General features: G+C 45.7%; 4 protein-coding genes across 4 annotated transcripts; 3 read left to right on the plus strand and 1 right to left on the minus strand.

The window, feature by feature from the left end:
* Nucleotides 1-148: 148 nt before the first annotated feature.
* GLAREA_10879 (uncharacterized protein) lies at nucleotides 149-812 on the plus strand (the record flags this gene model as incomplete). Its single annotated transcript, XM_008079979.1, has 5 exons — nucleotides 149-271; nucleotides 326-377; nucleotides 431-555; nucleotides 607-687; nucleotides 768-812. 5 exons carry the CDS (start codon nucleotides 149-151, stop codon nucleotides 810-812), a joined length of 426 nt encoding a protein of 141 aa, XP_008078170.1.
* Nucleotides 813-2,657: 1,845 nt separating this feature from the next.
* GLAREA_10880 (MIR) lies at nucleotides 2,658-5,686 on the plus strand (the record flags this gene model as incomplete). The annotated part of the gene is made up of 5 exons (XM_008079980.1): nucleotides 2,658-2,896; nucleotides 2,952-3,241; nucleotides 3,288-3,571; nucleotides 3,619-5,085; nucleotides 5,135-5,686. 5 exons carry the CDS (start codon nucleotides 2,658-2,660, stop codon nucleotides 5,684-5,686), a joined length of 2,832 nt encoding a protein of 943 aa, XP_008078171.1.
* Nucleotides 5,687-6,139: 453 nt separating this feature from the next.
* GLAREA_10881 (uncharacterized protein) lies at nucleotides 6,140-6,914 on the minus strand (the record flags this gene model as incomplete). Its single annotated transcript, XM_008079981.1, has 2 exons — nucleotides 6,140-6,482; nucleotides 6,535-6,914. 2 exons carry the CDS (start codon nucleotides 6,912-6,914, stop codon nucleotides 6,140-6,142), a joined length of 723 nt encoding a protein of 240 aa, XP_008078172.1.
* Nucleotides 6,915-7,895: 981 nt separating this feature from the next.
* On the plus strand, nucleotides 7,896-10,158 carry GLAREA_10882 (uncharacterized protein; the record flags this gene model as incomplete). Its single annotated transcript, XM_008079982.1, has 3 exons — nucleotides 7,896-9,652; nucleotides 9,730-9,962; nucleotides 10,067-10,158. 3 exons carry the CDS (start codon nucleotides 7,896-7,898, stop codon nucleotides 10,156-10,158), a joined length of 2,082 nt encoding a protein of 693 aa, XP_008078173.1.
* Between the last annotated feature and the right edge of the window lie 668 nt (nucleotides 10,159-10,826).

Here is a 10,826-nt window from a genome sequence, read left to right on the forward strand (position 1 = left end):
ACAAGCAACCTTGAAGCCGTGACATGTCACGTGAGAATCGTCAGTTTCCAGATTACCTTAGCTTGCCGAAGCAACCTCATCGTCGAACCACCCGACGTCAATTCGAGCTCACATCACCACATTAACAATACAACCATATACTACAAACATGTCTGCAACTGTCGGAAAAGTCGCAAGTGCCGCTAGCAAGGCCGCTAGCAGTGCTGCCAGTAAGGGACCAGCCGGAGCAGGACAGTTGCACAAAGGTGCAAAGAGGGATCCTGAGCTTTATGTACGCAGTCCCACTCCGCGCCCGCTGTTCTCTACTGACCAATTGACTTTCTAGGTCCTCCTAGGCGTTATGTCTGGTGCATTCGGTCTTGCTGGTTTCTACTTTGGTATGCCGACCACGAACTCGCGATTGATGGGGCGTTATTGACGTTCCTAACAGGCCGAAAGCCAACTTCTGCCACATCCGAGGCCAATGTCGCGATGGCACCAAACTCTATGCCATGGCAGCGCGAGACGACCGATGGGGATGAGGCTAGAGCAGATTTCAAATACAGCTACCACCCAGTACGAAACGCGGATACTTTTCAGATGAATGGTTGTTAACATATTGTATAGGCTGGAAACCCAAAGAACCCTCCAAAGGATGCTCCAAGTGCTCTTCACTCAGTCATTGTACCAAAAGTCAATTTGCCAAAGGTAAGCGCTATATACAATTCGGTGTTTGCGCGGGGTTGTCGTAGGGGTCATTCGAAGATGTAGAGGCTAACATATTGTAGGAGCTTCACGAGAAATACAACAAGTGGGGTAAGGATGGATACTAGAGCTAGATACCGAATTGAGCAATTATAGCGTCGTGGAGAAGTCCCAATTGTAGATATGATAGAATGGGAGCATTTTTGTTTGTTTGTACTATGCGATTACATACAGGAAATTGAAAGTTGAAACAAAGTCTTGAACCTGCAACCCTCCTACTATTATTGGACATGAAACCACTTCATTTGCAACTGGTTACCACGTTTCTCTGAGCTGTCTACCATTGACCTTATTGTGCCTCAACCTGGATAGATTGCTTAGTTATCGAAACTAGTCGTCACCAGGTGGTGTAGCACACGTCCTGTTAGTATCGCCCTGATCAGGACTTTACCTAAGCCGCTGGACGAGCAAATCACCACAAAGATTACACTTCAGCAATACTCATATCTCTCTCATTAGAGCTTCCCTCAGTTGCCGTACCTGTGATATCTTGCACCACTAGACAGCTTAATACCTAGGTGTAGTTATAAGAAAACCCGGAGAAAGAATATTCAGTCGTAGCCCAAAGTTTCCATGTAAACCATTTTATAATGCTTTTAGTCGAATGGAATTAAGCCGAAAGTTTCCATTCAAACCATTTTAAAAAGCTTTCACTCGCATGGAATTAGCGGCTGCCGCATGGAACGGTTTCGTGAGTTCAAACAGATGTCAAGAAGCATGGTGAAGCTAGGTGGGGTTTTGGAAGAGCTCCGAATAATTGAAATATGGATGAATTTTCGGGATTGTGGTGATGCGTATCATCTATTTCAGTTCTCTGAACGACAGATTCAGTTGTGGGGAGGGTTTGTCGCCGAAAGTTTTAGTTGCTGCCGATTCAAGAGGTGTTCAAATGGGATTACCTTCGAGGTGGAATATCTGTGAAGGGTTTCATCGAACAGATGAAATTCAAGTTAGTGAGGAGTGCTAAGATACCTAATATCAGTTATGCTACATGCTAATTGGAGGCGTCACCAGCTGTTTTGTTCAAGAAAATGCGAGATGTCTGCTATCTTATCTGTGTGGTGTCTACTTTTATTTGGCTTTTTACTTCTTAGTATTAGGATGAAGAGCATGAATAGCTAGTTCTTTTATATTTATATGTAAAATAGCAGATAAAGCGGACTAAATTATATACATCTGCAATTCCCAAGGTTGCTTGCTATTCATGCAGATTAGCATACTTTTCGGTGTGATAATTACTTGAACTTTGGCACCCAGACTTATGACAATTGGAGTATACTAACAAGAGAAGCTGACTACGGACGATGTGTCTCCCAATTCGCTTATTATGTTGCGTTTGGGGGTTGTTGTTGTTTGCTGGGTCGTTCAGCCTCCAGCCTAGCCGAAGAAGTGCGGGTGCGCTTATCCCAAATAGGCATCACGCATTTCTAAATATGGACAGAACTTCTTCAGTCTGTTCCCAAGAATCAGCGTTTCGCAAGGTCAGTATGACATAGTAGTTCTTCCTACATGACTCTACAAGTCTAATAATTATAATGAAAGAATTCGTAGACCTAACGCAGCTTGTTGTGACTCTAAAATATTGATTTTGTGAAAAAAGCAATGGTAAAATTCCCCCAAAAACCACTACGGGGTTGAGCTCAGCCCAGCGCAAGACGATCTGGCTTGATCCCTCGTGTAAGGGATGCGCGGCGCTGGGGAAATTTCTCCTGAACACGAACACCTTTTTTGTCGGCACCTCTCTAGTCGACCACCACTTTTTCGACCTTCCAATGCTGCACTTTTAATTTGATTTATTTCTTTCATTTGATTGTGCCACGATTATATCGGGGTTGGCTGTATTTCAGGAGTCGACGCGCTGGCTGTTGAAGCTCTTTGTTTCTCAGCCTTGATCAACTACACGGATCGCAACCATGGCGAAACCAGCGAAGACGCCTACGGGCTCCGTGAGGGCATCGAGGAGTCCTCAACCTCCTCCAGCTAGGATCGCGAAGAAGCCTGTGGATTATACGTCGGAGGGGGTGGTGGATCATGATGTTTTCCTGCTACCTGGATCGGATTACCAGATTATGCTCACCATTACGGTATTGGCAACCATCGTTCGATTGTTCCGGATATATCAGCCAAGCAGTGTGGTGTTTGATGAAGTCCAGTATGTATTTGCAATTGCAGATTCGATGATATGTGCTAATGAGGAATGTTTACAGTTTCGGAGGGTTCGCATCAAAATACATAAAGGGGAAATTCTTCATGGATGTTCATCCACCTCTCGCAAAACTACTCCTTACGCTCGCTGGCTGGTTAGCTGGATTCGATGGCAACTTCGACTTTAAGGATATTGGAAAAGATTATTTGGAGCCTGGTGTACCATATGTGGCTATGCGACTGTTGCCCGCTATTTGCGGAATACTGCTTGTCCCAACCATGTTTTTGACCCTGAAAGCATCTGGATGCAGAACTATGACTGCCACACTCGGGTCTTGTTTGATTATTTTTGGTATGACATGCAACTGAAATTGCTGGTCAATTGCTAATTGGACTAGAAAACGGCCTTCTCACGCAAGCACGATTGATCCTCCTCGATTCTCCCCTTATGATTATGACAGCTTTCACTGCATTGGCATTTACATCCTTTACGAATCAACACGAGCAAGGACCTTCCAAGGCCTTTTCTCCAACATGGTGGTTCTGGCTTGCAATGACTGGTTTGGGTCTGGGCGCAACAGCTAGTGTCAAATGGGTCGGACTTTTCACAATTGCCTGGGTTGGAAGTTTGACCCTTCTCCAATTGTGGGTTCTTCTCGGAGATGTTAAGACAGTCACTCCTGTAAGTTTTCCAGTTGCTGTCAAAGAATGTATGCTAATTTTCTACAGCGCCTTTTCGCCAAGCACTTTGTTTCACGAGTATTCTGCCTCATCGTAATTCCTATCGCATTCTACATGGCCATGTTCGCCATTCATTTCCTCTGCCTTACGAACCCAGGTGATGGAGACGGATTCATGAGCTCCGAATTTCAGGCGACTCTTAACTCCAAGGCTATGGGAGATGTTCCAGTTGATGTTGCTTTCGGAAGCAGAGTCAGCATTAGACACCACAACACACAAGGAGGATACTTGCACTCGCACAACCTCATGTACCCCACCGGAAGTAAGCAACAGCAAATCACTCTCTACCCACACAAAGACGAGAACAACTTGTGGCTATTGGAAAACACCACTCAGCCTCTGGATGCCGCTGGTAACGCGATCAATGGATCATTTGCATGGGACAACATCAGCCCTGTAAACTTTATCAAGAACGGTGATACTGTCAAGCTGTACCACACCCCAACCCACCGACGACTTCATTCTCACGATGTTCGGCCACCTGTCACCGAAGCTGAATGGCAAAATGAAGTTTCGGCCTACGGTTACGAAGGATTCGAAGGAGATGCTAATGATTTCTTCCGTATTGAAATTATCAAGAGTATGTCTGATGGCGAGGAAGCCAAGAAACGCGTTCGTACGATTCAGACAAAGTTCAAGCTTGTTCACGTCATGACTGGCTGTGTACTCTTCTCCCACAAAGTCAAGCTTCCAGATTGGGCATCTGAGCAACAAGAAGTTACTTGCGCCAAGGGTGGAACTCTTCCTAACAGTGTCTGGTATGTCGAACAAAACGAGCACCCTCAACTTGGTGAGGACGCCGAGAAGGTCAACTACAGAAATCCTGGTTTCTTCGGCAAGTTCTGGGAGTTGCAAAAGGTCATGTGGCACACAAATGCTGGTCTTGTTGAATCTCACGCATGGGACTCTCGTCCACCTTCTTGGCCAATTCTTCAACGTGGTATCAACTTCTGGGGTAAAGACCACCGTCAAATTTACCTCATTGGTAACCCAATTATCTGGTGGAGCTCTACCTTGGCAATCCTCGTCTTTGTTGCATTTAAGGGTCTTGCAGTCCTTAGATGGCAACGTGGTTTCAAAGATTATGACAACACGATCTTCAAGCGTTTCGACTACGAAATTGGTACCATGGTCTTGGGCTGGGCTTTCCACTACTTCCCATTTTACCTCATGCAAAGACAATTGTTCCTTCACCACTACTTCCCAGCACTCTACTTTGCTGTTATCGCCCTTTGCCAGCTCTACGATTATGTTACTGCTCGTATTCCTGGAATCGGTCTCCGAGAGAATTTGTTCATTGGTCGTCTTGGCGCAGTCATCTTTTTGGCTCTCAGCGTTGTCGTCTTTGGACTTTACTCTCCTCTTGCATACGGTAATCCATGGACTCAGTCTGCCTGCAACAAAGTCAAGCTCTTTGAGTCTTGGGACTTTGATTGCAACACTTTCCTGACCGAGGTAAGCATCATCAAACAATCAGTAGGATCTTTGTATTAACCATATCTAGTACTCTCAATATTCCAACCAAATTTCAAAGTCGATTGACAACGTTCACAAAACCTCATCGCCTCTTCAGCCATCTGAGGCTGCCGTTGCACCTCCACCAAACGCAGGTGAACAGAAGCCAATTGTCGAGCACGTCGGCATGTCAGAGGCTCCAGCCGAACCAGTTGTCTCCCCACCACCAGAAGCTCCTCTACCTGCTGGACAACAAATTGTCAAGCGCGAGGAAAAGGTTGAGTACAGAGATCAAGACGGAAATCTTTTGAACGAAGAACAAGTCAAGGAATTAGAAGGAAAAGTGAGCTTCAAGACTCGCTACGAGACTAGAACTCGTCTAGTTGACGCCGCTGGAAACGAGATCAACTCCCCTGAAGACGCAGGTGTCGCTCCTCCCCACCCAGACGTCGAGGGTGTAGACCCTTCCACCATGAAGAAAGCAGACACGGAGAGCAAGCCAGATGTTAAGGCTGATGAAAGCAAGGAGGAAAGCATCGCCAAGTCTGATACTGGCGTTGCGAAGCCTGCAAGCGAGGGAAACGAAGCAACTGCTCTGTAGATGTAGATGTGTGACTGAAATACAAAAATCACTTTCTTTTGTCGTGTTGGGATATTTTTAGGGGTGCTTGGCACGGTTTAGGTGGTTGATGCCCGAATGAAAAATATGTATATTAGGGTGAAAGTTGGTAGGTAGCGAATAGATAATTATGAAGCGTTACTTTGGACTTCACCGGTTTGGCAATGTAAGATTTAAGTAAGTGTAATTTGTGATGCTGCGATGTGTATTTTCTTGAACCCGGTTTGAGCTCTGGAAAGTCCTCTTTATTGAAGTCAACCTATACGCTTTAAAAGGGATGCAAGTATGTAGTCTGAATTTATAATACTCTTTTAGTGTAATTCATTAGTATTCAACTTATATCACTTGACTAAAGTCGAGAAAAGTCTCAACATACCTTCATCAACAAACCTTTTTACATAAGCATCACACCACCACACTTACACACATTCCCTGTTATTCAGATTCCCTCATAAGACGTTGCATCTCCACCCTCCCCTCCTTCCCCCGTCCCCAACACTCGCATCGTGGATAGTGAAGTGCCATCGTTCCCGAAGACACCATCGCACCCACCGCAACAACAAATCCAGCGAGCGTAAACGCATCGCCCATGCTATACCCGTAGCTCTTATTCACGGTAAAATAGATGCCTAAGAAACAGCTGAGCGTTATGAAACAAACTACCATGCTGATTATCAGGATACATGTCCGAGGTCGTGGGGGTCTCGTGTCTACGCGGCGAGGACTCGCTTTACGAGCGGAATGTGTGTTGGCGTTCACTGAAGGGGCTGCAATCCTCCTGCACAATCGTCAATCTCCCTACCGTCATCTGCCCGTCTCTCAAGCTTTACCTATTCGCGTTTTCCAACAGCACGGCGGCTACAGCCTGCGCCAGCGTTCCAGCCAATGCCGCCCACTCAAGATACAGTCCCTTCTCCTTCTCCTTTCGTCTCAGGTTTTGCCACCGCTCCTGTTCCGTGGGTTCGGGGAAATGGCGGAGGATATCCATTGTCAAGCTTTTCGACATGCCAGAAATCTCTTCAATGTTCTGGACTTCTGGCTCAGTGAAGTTATCTAGGCCGATACGCTCGATTTCGAGGTAGGAACTGCTAATAATTTCGATGCGATGGACTAGCTCCAAAGGAGACGAATGGTCCCGGAGGGAGTTGTGGGCTTTGATTAGCAGCTCCGAAGTGGCTATTAGGTCTCCGACGCTGAAGCCGAATGACATATTGTGAGACGAGGCCGTGATAATTTAGTTGATAGTGAAGAGAAGCATTTGTGGTAAGAAGGTTAATGGGAGGTGGGGATTTGCGAATAGTGTGATGGGAGAGTGGTGGTGGCTGTGTATTCCATGTATGCGCGCATCAATTATCAGATCGGAGGGAGTACGTTCAATAAATCAAAAGCTCAAAACAGGTTACGTTCCACGGGTCATATGAGTTCCTGTTATATGCAGTCTATGGAAATACCAATCTCGAGGTCATATTTAAGGTTAGAAGGGAAAGGTAGAGGCATTACTTCTTCACGACTAAGTGAATTAACTGTGGGAGCTACCGAGGTGGAGGTCTTTCGTAGTAAACGACCTAAAACGACTTGGAGGGACGAACCGACTCTAACGGATATCAATTGCCGTTAGCTTGTCTACTCTATGGTTGTGCATATCGTGATACTACTACTGTAGCTGAGGGAATAAGTAGGTAGGAGTGTGGAAACCAATTTATATAGTGCATGAAATGCGCGAAGAGCGAGAGTATAAAACCTGTAAAGCACTATACAATTTGGAGGCTTACGCTATAGCTATGTAGTAAAATTGGTTATTAGCGACTAAGGGATTGAAAATTCGAAAATTATGAGCTTACGTGGAGGAGAGGTCGCTAGAGCGTCACCTGCGAATTGCTCATGAGTCTATTAGTGTCAAATCTGCTAGTGCACATTGATCAATAGACTACTAATTTCAGTGCATCTTTAAAGTTCACAAGATCTTAACATTTGTTATCTATGAACGTCGGGATGGGTGTCAAGTCATTTGGATACGAAGTTGCGGATAGGCCAGCACGTGATTGCGCGAGCTAACTGTTATCGCGTCGCGTCCTCGATAACGACAACTTAGAGAGGCAAAACAACATGTTTTGATTCCCATTTGACACAATTCTCCTCAATTGCTTTTCAGAAACCTCTCGCTACACACTCATGGAGCGCTTATAGTGACATGCCAGGAGACGTAATTGATTTAGTTTCTTCCAGTCCACCTCCCCAGTCACCAAAGCCTGTTGCAAACAAAGAGCATGGACAAAATAACACGATACGAAGTCTGGCAGGTGCTGCAGCTGCTGCGAGAGCATTGTCGTCTGCGACAAAGCCTGTAGAGAAGGATGATTGGTTTACAATATCCTCTGATGGACTGGGACCCGATACATACAGCCTCCCCAAACGATCGCTCGAACCACCAAACACCTCTGCCTCTTCATTTACAAAAGTCACAAAAGTCAGCACTTCATCGAAACCCGCAGAATCAATTTCAAAAAATTCGGGAGCAAACGACTTCTTCCTCCTCTCCGATGACTTTGATAGTACTGTCAACTTTGACGATTCATTTGCGCAACAAGAACCTGCCCCAAAGAGAAGACGAGTTTCATCGTCCCCAGCGCTACTTCCGCCAAAGGAACGCCCATACCAGCGATCGATATCGAATATAGAACCCTCAAAAACCAAGCCACCGCCGGTCCCAAAACCGAATAAGGCAAAAGTTACGAAAAATGTCGTAGATCTCGATCCGATTGTTTTTACGAGCTCGCCTGATCCATATGAGAATATAACTAAGAAGAGGAAGGACAAGGCTAAGGATAGGTCGGATAGGTTTTGGGAGATAAGTAGTGACAATGAAGAGAGTGTCTCTCAGACTAAGCCGGTTACGGGCAAAACAACTGCGATCTTTAAATCTACGGTCAATGATGATGGATTTCTCTCTCTGACGGATGACGAGGAGGGATTTCCGGAGCTGCACGACTTTTCTTCCTTACCGAAAAGATCAACTACTTACCAAAGTTCAGCCGCATTAAGGAAATACAATGATGCAAGAGAAGCCGAGAAAACGGGCAAGAAAGTTGTGAAACCGATAAGCAGAACTGGAAGTGGCGCAGAGAAAGCGAAAGTAAACACCAAGACTGCTGAAGAGAAGGCATTGGAAAAAGCGAAATCCGCAGAAGAGAAAGCTCGAGATAAGGCGAAAGCAACTCAACTAAAGGAAGCTGCTAAAGAAGAAGAAAAGGAAAGGAAACGGTTGGCTAGAAAAGAAGCTGATCGACAGAAAGAGTTCGCTAAAGAGCTTGCTAAAGTCAATACTGCAAAGACTGACAAGAAGGTATCAACTCCAGAGATGATTATTGAGGTCGCTTCGGCTATTGATCCAATTATCAAAGCACAAGTCGAAAAGATGGCTTCATCACTGCAAGTTGATTTCAAAGAATGGAACAGTTCGAAGCCCATTGTGAAGTGGAAGAGGAAAGTCACTTCGCAATACAATGAAGAATTAGGCCACTGGGAACCCGTGCCTTTGGTGATCAAACCAGAAAATCACATCTTATACGTCATGGAAATGAAAGTACTCGTCGAGCTGGCTTTAGGAAACGAGGAAAACAACCTCGACCACCACGTTCTGCAACTTAAATCCCAACATCCAAATGCCAAACTGATTTATCTCATCGAGGGCATGCTACCATGGTCCCGGAAGAACAAAGGCAATAAAAATAAACAGTTCGCTGCGGCGGTTAACAGTCATCTAGCTCCTCCGACAGGCACGCAGAGAAAGAAGAAAATTCCGGATTATGTGGATGAGGAGATTATTGAAGAGGCGCTTTTGCAGTTGCAGATCGTGCACGAGGCGTTGATACACCATACCGCGGCGAGGATCGAGACTGCGGAGTGGATTATGGCGTTTACGCAGCATATTTCTACGATTCCTTACCGGTAACTCCCCTTCCCCGTTCCTCTTTCTCCCCTCCACCTTCCACCTTCCTTCCTGCCCCCTCACTAACACAATCCAGCGCCGAAAAAGAAGCCCTCGACACAGCCTTCTGCATGGAATCCGGGCAGGTCAAAACGGGCGTCGACGCCGAAGACACCTTCGTCAAGATGCTCCAGGAGATTCTGCGCCTTACGAGTTCTTGCGCGTATGGTATTGCGGGCAAGTACCCGGATGTGCCGGCGCTGATTAGGGGGTTTGAACAGCATGGACCGGGGATGTTGGAGGATTTGAGGAAGGTTGCTAATAGGAATGGTGAGTTCTGATTTCTCTTTTTGGTGGTGGTGGAGTGGGGAGAGGGGAGAGGAGAGAGGAGAGGGGTTGAGTGATGTGGAAGGGTGAAAACTGATTTTATATAGGTGCGGTTACGGATAAGAGGATTGGACCGAGTATTTCGAGGAGGGTTTATAGTATTTTTATGGGTAGGGATCCGGGGAGTACGGATGTTTGAGTGGGTTTTGGGTGTGTGGTATGTTACGGCTGTTTGGTGTTCTGTAGATTACATCCCGATGTGTAGGGAAGGTTCGGTATTGCATATATACATATCCAATCCACCCACATAAGCATCTTGTGAACGTTGCCTGTCATTCTAGGAACCGTATTCTTCGCATGCTTTTCAGAATAGAATCCCAGGTGAAAGGAAGTAGAAAGTACTCTCGTGGTAAGGTCAAAGTCCATGAGCTTTTCCTTGCAGTTGTGCGAAGGATGGATTTTGCCTCTTTGGCCCTGTCTCTGTGTTTATAGTACCTATATTCTCGCACGTATGTGTTTATAGTTGGTACGTCCGAGTCTGATTCTCAGATTTTACTACTACAAAGAGGCGATGGTTCATTCTGTGTGCAAACTACAGTCGCATTTGGTGAGTGGGCGCAGATGTGCTTCTAAGTGATGGCTTGACATCGGGGTTTAGATGTAATACTAGGTCTCTACATGTCTCTCGGAGATGGCTTGGCTTTCTCCGTCCAAGACTTTTAATCTGTTTGAGATATCGTAAGGTGATGATGGTATTATAGGAACATTTTTTCTGTCGAGTATGCACGAGAATATTGATCATGTCTGGTTTTCTCGGTATGATTTGATAATGCTTTGTTTGGATGGAAGAGGAATTGGAAAAAGAGT

The sequence above is a fragment of the Glarea lozoyensis genome, assembly GCF_000409485.1.
Source record: "Glarea lozoyensis ATCC 20868 chromosome Unknown GLAREA12, whole genome shotgun sequence".
Lineage (NCBI taxonomy): Eukaryota > Fungi > Ascomycota > Leotiomycetes > Helotiales > Helotiaceae > Glarea > Glarea lozoyensis.